Here is a 14,377-nt window from a genome sequence, read left to right on the forward strand (position 1 = left end):
GCTTGAAAGTAGTGCTGCAGTTGCAGTCAAAGGTGGCACTGGGGCAATCAGACCAGTGATGCAGATTGGAAGGAGAAGTGTATTTAATGCAGCAAGATGTAAGATCAGTCAGCCCAGGAGAAAAAAAAACTGTAAGTAAGTGCAGGCTACACTTAACAGAAACGCAGTGTCTTGAAAAGCTCCTATTCAAAAAAAAAAAAAAAAAAAAAGAGAGCGAGAGAGAGAAAAGAAAAGTAAAAGAAGTTCCGGGGGTTAAAACAGAAAAGGAAACCAGCCTGAGCTGGCCAAGTGATTTGTGCTATCCTAGAAAGTCTAAACCTGGCATGGAGCAGTAGTTCATCTCTGTGCGGGGCTCTCATGAGAACAGCGCTGGCACACCGCAACCCTGGCTGATTGATGGACTGGCTGATAAACTGGAGAAGGCAAAGAAAAAATGTCTGTGCCTGAAATCTGGAATAGCTTCCTTAAGAAGTGAAGCCTTCACAAGGTGCAGTCAGGACTAGGCAAGCTGCTGGGCTTCTCGTGGAACAGTGGGCTGGTTAGAAAAGATGGGCAGGCAGCTAGTGTCACGGCCAGAGTGGCTGGGAGCAAAATCCAGACATGGTCAACGGAGAAATAAGGTCTGAATTGCAGTAGTGGCCGTGGAACAAGCCGCCAGAGGAAACCATTCTGCTTTTATCTCATGGTATTTCCAAGCCTGAAGGCCTCCCGGGAGAACTTAGTCATTGAAACTGGAATGCTTAGAGTCAGTACAGGGGTAAAGAAGCGTCCTTCCCTAGCCGGGTGGTCCGAGCCAAGGCTCTGCACAGCGGCACCACGTTATCCCGGCACCCAGGGCAGAGCAGTCCGAGCGCCCAGCCCAGCAGCATGGATGCGCTCGTGACCGTGGTACCACCTCCTGGTGGGCAGGTCCCCGCTGCAGGTGCTCAGCCCCCAGGGACACCGTGGCCTGGAGACCCTCCCGTGCTCTCCTTGCAGGTGCTGGAGGACACGCCGGGATGAGGTTTCGGGCTCTCAGGGCTTGAGACTTGCATGCTGCAGCAGTTCAGCAGCCAGTCTGAGCCAGCTGCCCCGGTAGGTGAGCAATTTTCCGCAGCCCATGTCCTCCCTTCTCCCCGCAGGAGCATGTGTCTCGCCGGGGTGCTGTGCCTGTGGCTGGGCTGCCTGCTGCTCCGCGGCGGCGCGGCGAAGCCCCTGGGGGCCGCCTGCCCCTGCCCCGGCTACCTGCAGAGCGACTGCGAGCTGCAGGGCTTCGCCGGCAGCGCCGTGCCCGCGGGCGAGTCCTTCTACATCGACTTCGCCCGGCGCCTCTGCACCTGCGGCCCCAGCGGCAACATCACCTGCGCCTCCCGCTGCCCCGCCGTGCCGGCCGCCTGCGCCGCCGTGGGCAGCCCCGTGGCCGACGGCTGCCCCCAGTGCGTCTGCTACGACGAGGACGAGCTGCCGGTGCCCGCCGGGGCCGTCACCGCCCGGGGCGGCCAGGTTTGCAGCTGCCCCCCGCAAGGAGGCCAGCTGCAGTGCGCCGGCAGCAAAAGCGAGGAGTAAAGCTGCCCTCTGCCCGCTTCGCGTTCTCCGAAGGTGGGTGGCTTTCTGCGCCCCTGGGGCGTCCGCGCCGAGCAGCTTGGAGCGCCTCACGCCGGCCTGCACCACTGCACCACGTGGCAACGGCTACGCGCGAGCCGCGGAGCGCCGCAGAGACGCTGCGTTTTGTGTCGCTTATGAGCCGGGTCAAAACATTTATAGCTGGGTGAGCTTTTCTGTTGCCAGGTTTGTTCCACGGCAGTGGGCGGCGAGGTTAGATTGATCGCTGCTGGGATGTAAGTGAAACGAATGCGGTTATTTATTTATTTGTAAGATGATTGTGCTCTTGTATGTATGTTTATAGAGTGCGTAGATAGTACCGCTTTAAGAAGTCAGCTTCCCAGATAAACTTTGCTCCGGGATCTAGGCTTTAGCATCTTAGAAAACCCTCACATTCAAAGTGGTGGGACCAAAACCTTCTCCAGCTCAGTATTTTTTCCTCCTTCCAGGCTTTTTTTTTTTTTTTTTTTTTTTCTCTTCCTCGCTCCAGATGGAGGTTGAGGGGCAGTTTATGGGATAGCGTATATACACGCTCTTAGAAGGAGACAAACCCCTCTGGTTTCTTCATCTGTTGGAGCAAAGGCCTGAAACGTGATGTAAGGGATGCAGCTTTCCAGGCCACCTGTATGAAGCAGGACCTCACTGCGAGTCCCTGCAGAAATACTGTGAGTTGTGCATCTCCTCCTGCCTTGTGCTCTCCTCCTACAACTACTGAAGACCAACCAAGGGCACACCAGACTGTCATCTTCTGAATGCCTTAAAAACATAAATATATGTATTTGCAGGAAGACTGTAATCAGAAATACAGCTCAATCAGGCTGAGATGTTAACAAATGTTAATTGTGCTTTTTTTCCAAGAAACCGAATAAAATCAATCTTACTGATAACCTGCTGCATACGTATGCTTTCTTTACACATTAGCTGGTGTTACTCGGGCCAGACGAACCCCTCTCCAGACATCTGTGCCGCGGGACACCTGGGGGAATTGACCAAGCGCCCCTGGCTCTTGCTGCTCTCCCTTTCCACTGCTCAGCCCGATGCCGTGCGACTGCAGCAAGTAGCGAGAGGATGGGACGCAGGTGCAGGGTAGTAAGAAAGGTGGATGAGGCAGGCAAATCTGCTTTTTTTTTTTAAAGAAATAAAGAAGAGGCCCCTGCACGTTGTCAGGGCCTGACCCTGCCCACGGCTCCGATCCACCTCGGCTAGTCAGACGTTACGCACTCAGCACTTCCCAGCGCCCGTCGGCGCCTCCAAGCCTCACCTGCGAGGCAAGGGCATCCCAACCCTAGGCTGCTGAGCGAAGAGGCCTTTCCTGCAGCTCCTCCATCCGTAACGTGGGTGTTTGGGGCCTTCTCGGCCTGCTGATTTCAGCGCCATTTAGCCACCACAAAACGCCTTACCTGAAGAGGTCCCCGGCTGAGCGAGATTAGGCCGCTGACAGAGCAGGCAACCCCCGGGAGGGATCTCTCGGTATGAACCTGGTGAAGAAAAGGGCTTTTGGGTGAATTTTTGGCACCAGATGCGCCTCCACGAGGGAGGGTTTTGGTTGTTGCAAGCCCGTTCTCGTCCCGGAGGCAGCCGTACCCCAGCGGCACAGCCCAAGCCTGGGAAGGTCCCCAGCTTGCCCCCGCGTGGGAGAAGAGCGCGGTGGCGAGCCACCCCGCAGAGAGGCTCCTCCGCGCAGCCGGATAAAAGCGAAGCACTCAGCAGTTTCGCTCCTTGGCGCTTTGCCTTCTGCGTGTTTGATTCACCCAAGAACGCAACAAACCCGAGGGTGTCGCTAAGGCGAGAAAGGCAGCGCGCAGCAAAGCGAGACGCGAAATTGCCTGACAGAAGCTGTCACTGATGTTCGGCGCGGAAAACCACACGACGCTCAGAGTCAAGCCCGTGTTCAGGCAGTCAGCAGGTTTTGCACTGCTTGAGCTAGGCTTGTTTCGGAGTTCAAAGGCAAGAAACTTGTCGCTTATTCTAGTTAAGTGGGTTAGGAAACAGCCACCTCTTATTTCCTCGCGGTTTTCCGAGGTGGGTGCTGTAGGAAAGAAGGCAGAAGGCAGCAGCGAGCGCCAGGGTTGCGGGGCGCGGATCTTGTAGCCCACGAGGTTAGCTCCCTTGCTTGCTCGCCAAACCCGTAAGGCAATCAGGATCCGTTTGCAAATGTAGTAATTGTTTGCCAAGAGTCACAAGGGAGCTATGCAAACCCGTGGGTTTTCGCTGGAGGCGGGTGAGGGAGGAGGAGGAGGGTGTTGGTCTGCTGAGCTCTGTTTACTCTTTGTCATGAATCTTCCCCTGTGTGCGACCTCTCCCCTCCCTGACTACCTTCCCCAAGCAGAGTACCCGCACCACAGAGTAACCCTACCGCCTTGCTTCTCACATAAACCCTCGCGCTAGCACAGGCAATAAGAATAATTAAAAAAAAAAAAGAAAAAAGAAAAAACAGTTCAAAGAGAATATGCAATTTACTTGTCAGAATTTATTCAGTTGACCTACACTTTGGGGTTTTTGGCATGCTTTAGTTGAAAGGGTTTTGCCCTGTATTCTCCCGTATTAATCACCTATGTGCTTGTCTACATTTTGGACACAGTACTGGTGTTTTCGGTATATGTGTTTTTCCAGGTCAGACTTTCCCTGTGCTCTGGATAAGAGTGTAGTTTTGTGGCTATTCATTTGCACATTTCCTGCAATTTTGCATCAGAGCCAGGTGTGTGTTTGCAGATGAGAATTTACACCCATTTCTTAAGTGCAAAACTACCTACAAATTCTTAATCATCCCCAAACTAGCCCTGAAAATTGAGTCACAGCACCAAAAGAGAATTGTGGCTCCTAAAAAGAGTTGATTTTACACACAGTGCAAACAAGTTCGGAGGTTTGGGTTAGGTTCTTCAGTATCCTGTGACTTTGTAAAAGACCTTAACCGTCTCTGTAGGTCATTTGCAGAACTGATGAGGATTTCTCCCTTGCATTACAATGATTTTTAGTAGAGCCATGTTTTGGACATATGCCACAAGCCTTTTCAATTCCTGCATCATGAAACTATAAGACATTACGCTGGAATATTCGTGACTGAAAGTCCTTTAGGAGGCATCTTTCAGGGCGAGAACAGTGTTTTCAGGGCAAGAAGAGCACTTGCCCTGGCCCTTCTCCCCTTCCAGAGCAGGGCAGATTCCTTCTGGGTCCTTCATCCCTCAGCTTCAGCGCCGCTGCTGTTGCGCTTCCCCAGCCTGCATCTGCTTAGGATTTTGGCTGCCTGTTCCTTTTTCTGGGTATTAGGCTTTAATGTAAGAAAGTCTGATCCTGAAGCCAGTTTTACACCCATGACCTCTGATCAGGATGCGATCAGCAACCGGGTGGCCTCTTCCGCAGCAATTTCCTAGCACATCGCTGCATTTAACTAAACTGCACCCACTTGGTGCGGGTAACGCAGTGACTACATCCCCCTCCGGAAAGATTTTAAAATTCAGGGAGGGGCAAGGGTAGGGAACGAGATAAAACTGGTCACTTCATGCTTTGAGCATGTTCCTTACGGGAAAGTTTAAGCGGATGGAGTCCGACACGTCCGTTAGCATGGCAAAGGCGTAATGTTGACCAGCATACCCAGTACACCGATGAAAACTTAAGCACGCACACAAATGTGCTTGGGTCAACGTAAAAAGAAAAATATTATGAATGTAAACAGGACATTGAGCTGGAGCAGATTTTTTAAATTAGATTTCTTCCAGCATTCATTTGCATTGCTATTACAGTGAAAAATCACTGAGGTAGTGTAGAAGAACCTACAAATAATACAGCATAGCAAAAAGCAAAGTCCCAAGTGTTCTCTGTATTACAAACAACAAATGCTCATTTTACAGGACTGGGGGGAACCAAAAATGTAGATTTGGCCTTCAGAACAGATGCCCTCTGGGGTGGGCAGTTAAACTGAAACTTGGATTATGTTAATCAAAAGTACAGAAGAAAGGTCTGTAAGAGAGATTTACTCCTCAGGAGCTTTGGAGCAAACCGAGGGTAAGGACACACACTTGGTACATTATACATTTTACTTCTGAAGTTCAAAACTGAAATGGATTTTTCTGATAATTTATTAAGTGTAGTTTCTTTCATTTAAAGATTTGCATGATTTAACAGAAGGTTTTTTGCATGTTTCCCTAAGTAGTGCATATTTTGGGATGCAAAGTATTGAAATATGCAGATTCTACACCCAAGACCTTTTACTAGGGCAAACACATTATAAAAACAGCACGTACATTGACAAAAAAAACGACACGCCTTCATTTCAGAAAGTAATGTACAAATTGTTTTAGGACTGAAGTGATTTAATGTTGTGCATCTAAGCTAACAACAGCTTATTTTTATTTATCGTTCCAATACTGCATTCACAGTAGCATCCACAACTCATTTGGTGGAAAGTTGTCGGGCTGGAATTTTCCCAGCGAAGCCTGCTGTGAACCTTGGAGCGCTTTGTGGAGTCATTATTCAACACCATTCACAGCTGAAAAGTCCAAGAGACACAAAAAGTCTAGGGCTATGCAATCAAGGAATCAAGGAAACCGTTACCAGCTTTCAAAGGAAGGAAGGGGGGGAATCAAAAATATAAAAATAGTTGTTTGAAAGCAAAATGTATGCTCTTCAAGTAAAATAATTATTTCTGTAACTGCCTAAAGTGTCACTGCATTTAAAAACAGCTCAGGAGTATTTTTTTTCCACCGTGGCCTCTGAAAGGCAGGAAAAATATTGCATGTATTATCTAAGAACATTAGCCCGCTTCCTTAAAAACTCTGGAGTTTTGCATTTTTGAGTTTTATTTGATGAAACTTCTTTAAGTTTTCAGCAGCTTTCAGGTCTCAATCCAGCTATGGTACTGGGTTAAGAAAATTATTCATAATCCACAGTGCAAAACAGTCTTCTAATCTTTTCATGTAGCAAAAAGGAAAAAAAAATCATCCTCTTGTTCAAATACAAAAATACAGTGAAATACCAGCAACAGAAATAATCGCTCACTTTCCCTCTCAGTCTTAATTTTGATCTATCCCCTGGAACCAGATATACTCCTAGATACCTGAGAAAGTCAGTACCTTCAAAGAAACTCATTTTGCTTAAGCAGTCGTACACATAATAGATCTCCCAGTCATTATGAATGCTAGCCTATCCCAAATGTAAGGGCAGTCTAAATCTGAAAGACCAGACAAGGTTAAAAAATAAATGTCATTTGATGAACATAAAACTTTAAAGGAGGGTCTTTGCAGTTTGCAGCTCAGAGAGGAAGGTTGCTCTGGGAGTGGCAGGTATAAGCAAAATGACACACAAACAATTTCTTAAGTATGCTCTATAGATTTTTCATGACAAGCATTAAGTTTAAAAATGTTTGGATCTTAACAAAAAATGTCTCCAGAGCCAATATTTTTAGCACATTTACATTTTAGCTTATGTATCATTGAATATTCGGGATCCAGTTAGAAACATAACAGAAGATGTACTGGGAACAACGGTCAGGAAGCGCCCTGTAGGCCTAATCTTCTGACCTTTAGTTGCGACCTAAAAGTCAAAAGAAAACAGAGAAGATGAAATATCCATTGGAGTTTTGCCCTAAGTGCTTCAATAAGCTTTAGATCACATCTCTGCTGCATCAGGAAAACAAACCAAAGCTGCCTTAAGAAGGTCCTGTGGCTTCTCTATTATAGTAAGGTATATAAAGGGTGCAGGGCTTTTTGTTTTAAAATACACTACCGGCTTACTTCTGCATACCTCACACACTCTAAACTTGTATGAATTTAAATATGGATTTTGAATAAATAATGTAGCATTCGATATAGGTTCATTATTTCTTACTTTTTGCAGAATCCTCATTTTACAGTTGAGTGCTGTGCATTTTCTTTTTCGGACTGAAAAAAATCCTTCTGGTTTTCTACAAAGACAGCTTTTCCAAACAGCCTGAAGTTGGATAATAAAAGATCACTGAGTGTTTTGTAAGCAGGTGCTCCATAAAGGCAAACAGGCTGATCAGTTGCTTAAGATTATGGTTCTGACTCACGAAACATCTTGAAGGAATCATCTTTGAGGGCATTTGACCAGAAGACTGGAGAATACACTGTCCTGACTGTAATTTAGGGGAAAGGATCTTCCTTAGAAGTTTACTGTTCATTCTTTTCACACTGCGGAAAAATCTGCTCTCTGGAAATAGTGGACTAGAACCTATTGCCAACTGTATTCCCAGGAGTTAACTCATGCTACTCTCAGGTACTGTATTAATGTCAGTCAAAGAAATTAACATGTATTTGTCCAGCTCATGTCTGTAGTATTAACCAACCTTTTAAAATAATGTATGATCCAAAATCACCTTGGAAGCACGTTCTGAAGTAAACCAGTAATTGTAAAGACTATTTTATTTGAAAATTGCCAATTATGCTTATAATTGCATGTCCAGCAAAGTAAGAGGACCTCTATCGCAGAGCTGATTAGAAGGCCTACGGAGACCCCGGCTTGCTGAGCTGAACGGTTTGACCTGGCTCATGAAATGCCCAGGACTCCCTGGAGGTACCCACACCAGCGGGACGTGCTGCTGAGCAGAGCGGGGCACAGCGCCGCTGGACTGCGCCACCTCGGAGCGGTACAGGCACATCGGACCCTTAAGGCCAGGCAGATTTGGCTGAGGGCTGTACCGGCTGGGGATCTCGGCACGCCAGATCCTGGGGAAGCAGAAGCGGGAATAAACAACGCTTCAATGATAAGCAGAAGCGCATCTTATCTTCAGAGCAGCTATGTCTGTCCTCCTCTTTGCTGAATGAGATTCCCACCCACTGCAGGAATGAGTTTGAGTTTTTTGCTGGAGAGGAGTTGCTGCAACTATCTTATTAGAAGTCCGCTCACTTTCTGAATATTTCTGATCTAATAAAACATGGAATTACTGGAAATGCCTTATAGCTTATCCAGCTAAAAAAGTTAGCACATGGGACTTGCATTACTTTTCAAGTGAGTCAGTACCATATATGCTTGGAACCATTATTGAAAGTTCGATGTCCACGCCATTTTAATTAACAATTTTGAAACAAACAAAAGAAGTCACACACATTATGGGCTATTTACCTGCTTATTCTTTCTTTCAAAGCTGCTCCTGCATTACAAAAGCATAATAAAAATTCCCATATTGTTAAGAACTAGTAAACATTTTTCTGTATTTGCATAAACAAGAAAACCCAAACAAACAGAGAGGCCAAAGACTCTTCTTGGCCAAGAATTGGTTAACTAGTTTGAAACTATCCTCAAGATTTCTTGAAAACATGTGTTTCAGCCAAACAGTACTGCTAATGAAATGTAAATGCTTTACTTTAAAGATGTGTTTTTAAATTCACAAAAGCAGTAGTGTAAAAATACATCATCCATGAAGCATGTTCTGATCTTTATCTTCTGATAGATCAGTTGCTTCACAAAATCCCTTAACAACCTCTCCAGGGGAGAAAAAAATTAATACAGGCTTCACATTTTAAAGATTGTCAATTGTACAAACCTGATGTTGCTAAACCATTGAAAATTTTTATGGGCCACTTCCATCAATATCTGAAAACATCAGGTTCTATTAATACCATTTAAATATCTTCATAGTAGTCTACAAGGTTGGTAAGGCGCTTTCTCCCACATTGCTTTTCTCTGGCAAAACAGCTGTGATCACTCAGCTTATTCTAAACTAAGTCACAGAAAAAGAACAGATTTTATATTTTCAGGAGACAACAATGATCAAGTAATATGATTTGAGAAATCATTTAAGAGCGCACCAGTGCCAATTTTACTATATTTTATACGGGGTGATCAAGTCATTTTAGGACTTAGCAAAGTGTATTCAGTGTAAGACTGGTTTGAACATTACAGTTAAACTTGTATTTTCCATGGATATTTGCCAGCTTGCTTTGTTTTTAGGAGGTAGTGATAGTCTGAATTTATTACTAGGGACCCAAAACATTTCTCTTCTCTTATTTAACATGCAGGATTTTCACAAGTGAATGAAGGTCAGTTACATTTCCAACAGCATTTCAGACATTTGCCTATTCATCTCTAAAACTAAGCTGAATTTAAGGCTGAAAGGTTTAAAAGATTCAAAGTAACAGGAGCCAAAAAGACAACAATACAGCATCTAAAAATGGCAGATTCATACAACATGCTTTTGACTTTCATCTTGCATAGACAAATGCTTATTCATTTTTCTCCCAAGACAACGTAGCTTCAGAAAATAGATCTTAAATTAACTTTAATCCCAATTAAATGCATGTGCTTTCATTTTTCAAAATAACTTTTAACTGCTACAAGGCTAATAGCTTTTATGAAACTATCCTCCCTTGAAAAGACCTTCTTTCATCCTTTTGCCTTTCAAGTTCATGAAGTCAGGAAGTTGACCTGCCTTCTAATTCTTATTCCACATGATCAGAGAAACAAATAGGTGTAATATCCATGCATTAAGTTTCTGTGGCCCTGCTCAAGAAGATCCATAAACCCAAAGTTACTTTTAAAGCACAGGAAGTAGGAACAGTCCAGTTCCTTGATCGAGGTGCATTTTCTGGCCATAGTCTGACCAAAGAATACCTGGTGCACACCAGCTCCACACATGCTCCTGCTCTTCTAATCCCCTTGCCCTACCCTGGTTTCAGAAGGAAATAAGGCATGCAGGCAGGAGAAAGCCAAGGGCTCTCCAAAAGCTTTCTCATCATAAGCAGGGTCCAGAAGAAGGGAGCAGTTCTCTTGCAGTTAAGGTATCACCTTATGGAGTAACCCCGAGGTTAGCTGGACGCCTCTTGGCCCCCTATCCAGAACTAGGAAACTGTCAGAGCCAGAGCCATACCTGCAAATTCTAAGTGTTTAATTCTAACATGATTATTTCTTTGGAATAATCATTTTTAAATATACACTGATCAATTGGGAATTGATTTACTAAGTGCAATATTCCTAACGTTAAAGAATAACAGGAAATTGGCTTGCTTGCTATAGAAATATTGGAAAAAGTGGACTGTGAACCCTTTTTGGGGTTAATGATCCAGATTACCTTGAGATTGAGTTTCCATGATCACAATTGCAGAAGAGTTGCATTGATTTTAAAAACAAGCTAGCTCTTCTGTTATGTATGAATGTGACTTTGAAGTTTAAAGTTAGGTCCCCTATGAAGACTTTGTAACTAACTGTCTAATATAAACATCTATCTTTCCAGAGCAGAGGAGCAGAGATGCTTCCTTTAAACTAGCAATCTTTCTTATATAATAAAAAGGGAAGAATATCACTTTTCTTTCTTTCTGAAGTCATGGAAAGAAAACTTACTCTAACTGAATTAAAAGAGAAGGTTTGAGTTCCATATGTTGCGATATCGTGGATTACAATTTTTTTTTCAGTTTTAATAATTCACTTCACTTTGCTAGGTTTTTTTTTCTGATTTGCTGATAAAACTACTTATTTTTCTCCCTTTCACAGTAACTTTCCAGTCAGCTTCATTTTCCAGGTATTTATACACAAGCTGAAGATAAAGTTGCAAATATTTCAGGAAAATAAAACTTCTGCTGCAAGTAGGGAAAAAAAAAGAAAGGAAAAGAAAAAATAAAACAACTAATCAGACAATAATTTGTTCCAAAAATTAAATTTTCAGCAATTTGCAAGCCCTGAAGCCCAGTTGTTTCCAACTGAGTTCAAGATGTGAGATAAACTACACATATTTCTGAATTCTCTTCCAGCCAGGTGTATACAGATTAAATGGTATCAATACCCTCTCTTTTTTAAGATCTCAGTTCTGTTAGTCTTGAAGGATAGGCAAATGCCTGTTATACGTCTATAAACCACAGAAGTTTTGATCATTTTTGCCCTTCCCTACACTGCTTGCTACAGCCACAGATACGCTGGCTGAGCTGTTCCCCAGCCCACCTTGGGGCAGGCTAGGGAAAGCTCCCTGGTAGATCTGAGGCATCAACATCGCTAGTCAGAAAGGGAAAGGACAAAGTGAGCAATGGCCTATTCTTCTAGCCCCGGTTGATCTGGAAAAGCATCTTTGTCCACAGCTCTGTATGCACCGAGAAGTAGATTATTCATCTCCTACACGCTAGAAGAAGTACTAGAATTAACATACTATTTATTATGAACAAGGGTATCTGAATAAAACCCCTACACAAACCAATAAACAAAACCAATTATATAATAGAAACTGTGAGGGTGACAAAGTGCTTGAGGAGTTAAACAAAAGTAACTTAGAAGAAAAATACAGAATCTGTTTCTTGGTTCTCATTATCTCAGGTATCATTTGTAGGAACAGTAGGTTGAATATTTCCAGAGGAGCATGATTCGTACACAATAGTTGTCTTTTTAAATACTTTGGGGTCAAACTAGATTTTACAAAAGCCATCGAGTTAGTTATGCTATGCCAAAGTCTTCCTAATTAAATCTTCCATTATTCATTTACTATGCTCTTTAATAAGCATGGCACATTAGTGGCGAAGTGGAGAAGTTAGAATAAAACAAATTCTTTAGAAATCAAAACTTGGCTGAAGTAGATCATTACTACATTTGAACCAAGAAGCAAAATCCCCCCAACTGGGAGTAAGTGAAAGCCATTGCAGAAACATCACTTGTGCTGAGTAAAGTCCAACACCAATTTTTCAAAACAGCTACTAGTCACTAGTATGGCATTTCTTTCTAAAATCTTTCTTCATATTGACTTAAAATTGCCTTGTGAAACAGTCTTTAAAGATCTACTTCCAAGCACTCCAGCATGTCAAAAAAATACATGCTTTAATCCTATTGAAATCAATGAGATCTAAGCATGTGCCCGAGCATTTTGTGAAGCAAAAATTAAGTATTCAATCTTTGCATTTGCTAAAGGGCTTTGTTCAAATACAACGTCTAAGATTCTAAAAGCTTTCCCCTGTCCTTTTCCCCATCATTTTAGAAATGCAACTAGATTTGGTCTAAATCAGAAGAAATTTCTGTCTTTGATCTAAACCTAGAGAGGGACAAATGGACTGGGAAGAAAAGAGGACCTTGATCATACCATGAGACTCTTGGAGTCTGTTACTTATACTTAATAACAGGAAATTCAAAGTTCCAAAAGTAAGTGTTCACGGGTAGACAGACACAGATTCCAAACTTTGGGGAAAAAAAGAAATGGTCTATTACCACACATACAACAAAAAAAATGTGCTTTCATCACAAGATCTCAGTTTTTAAAGGACACACAAGGATCTCCTACTCTAATAAGCCTGCTGTATACTCTCGTAGTGACCTTCAGCTTTGAGAAAACTTTATATAAATCCATAAATTATTTCTTTTTGTACTGGGGGAAAAAATATTTCAAATGCAATAAAATAGCAAAAAGATAGCAAAACTCATCACCATATAATAGGCAACTTTTCATTTTTTAGAATCAAACTATAAATTGTTAAACTTCTCTAATAGCTGGAAGTGTTGTGGGTGTTTGAATTTACTTACCTGAATACTCATTTTGCAAACATCTTCAGATACAAGTTTAGATACAGCGTTAATGTTATTTGAATACTAGTTTACACTTAATATAAATCAAAGTTTGACAATATCAAAATCCCATCAAACAGTGGGCCGTTCTTATGCTATTATCAAATATACTATACCACTATGGGATAGCTGAGAATCATAGAATGCTACTGTAGTCTTGTTTATTAAATTCGGTCAGTTTTCAGACCTTCCAAATAGGAATACTAAACATTCATTTTTCCCCTCTGGAAATTTGTTTTTCTCCTGCTTAATACAGTCGTCATCCCAATTCCTATTGAATTTATAAAAATATTTTTTATCCAATAATCCCGGCAAGGTAAAAATAGGAGTTTTTATAGCAAATGATAAACAGGCTCACTGACTATGAGAGAAACTAAACTTATTTAAATTGCCATACATTCGCTACTGAATCACACATCACCATTTTCTTTTTGTGTGTTGCTGTCCACCTCAGACTAGCAGTTTTTAAGGTGCAGAAGCATCTTTCAAATATATGCATCTAACTTAATGATCAAGTTCCACACACTAGTGTCACATGCTTTAAATTTACATCATCTGCCCATCAAGAGCTGTGTTAAATAACAGCACTTACTGAAACTGCATAATTCTTTAGAAATTGCAGCACTTCCAATTCCTCAGAGAACAAAAGGGTGCTTATGTGGTTCTTTATATTACTAGATATAATTTTCTGAAATAAGAAAATGAAATGAAAAAAACACATTTGAAAGAAGTTGCTGCACCTGCAAAAACACTCTTTAAGCTTACTATGAAATACAAAAAAGTGCACCCTTCTATATCTACATATAAAACATATTAGAAATAAAACTTGTGTAAAATGTTTGCTGTGCAAACTATAAAAACAGTCAGTCAGTTCATTCTTTTTCCTAAGCATTTTGTCACTCTGTCTTGAATCCTACTGCAGAGAATCGCTGTTATCCAAGACCAGCCCACTGATATTTGTCGTTGAGAGATCTCCTCCATCATCTTCACCGCTGTCTACAGACTCATCCTCACTTTGCCCTGCCATCATAACCTGCTGAACAGCCAAAGTAGCACCATCGGATGACAGAGACTGGAGACTGTCTACATTCATGTTGACTGGAGCTGTAATTGTTACAACAGCACCTGGAGAAGCATAATCATAACACTTTAGCATCTTTCTTGGTTTACTATTTTTAAGTAATACAGAGTTATATAGAACACAGGTTGTTTCTAATCCATAGGAAGAAAACCTAAGGAATTGCATTAAATAAAAGCTGCATTATTTAGGTTGTTAAGCACTTAAATATTAGGATATCTCAGAATTAAAGCT

At 42.5% G+C, this 14,377-nt stretch overlaps 2 protein-coding genes across 3 annotated transcripts in view; one reads left to right on the forward strand and one right to left on the reverse strand.

The window, feature by feature from the left end:
* Positions 1-1,125: 1,125 nt before the first annotated feature.
* On the forward strand, positions 1,126-1,581 carry LOC146599811 (fibulin-2-like). The gene has a single exon (XM_085297888.1). The coding sequence runs from the start codon at positions 1,126-1,128 to the stop codon at positions 1,543-1,545; it is 420 nt and encodes a 139-aa protein (XP_085154014.1). The 3' UTR covers positions 1,546-1,581.
* A 4,058-nt stretch (positions 1,582-5,639) lies between these two features.
* The window catches only part of PKNOX1 (PBX/knotted 1 homeobox 1), a 59,982-nt gene continuing 51,244 nt past the window's right edge, over positions 5,640-14,377 (reverse strand). For both annotated transcript variants that reach the window (XM_085297945.1, XM_085297944.1), the window contains exon 12: positions 5,640-14,190. In XM_085297945.1, coding sequence (XP_085154071.1) covers positions 13,979-14,190 — 212 coding nt within the window. In that variant the 3' untranslated portion in view covers positions 5,640-13,978. The remainder of the gene's footprint in view (positions 14,191-14,377) is intronic.

This window comes from Rhea americana, unplaced genomic scaffold, assembly GCF_003343005.1.
Source record: "Rhea americana isolate MKP2758 unplaced genomic scaffold, rheAme1 scaffold_132, whole genome shotgun sequence".
Classification (NCBI taxonomy): domain Eukaryota; kingdom Metazoa; phylum Chordata; class Aves; order Rheiformes; family Rheidae; genus Rhea; species Rhea americana.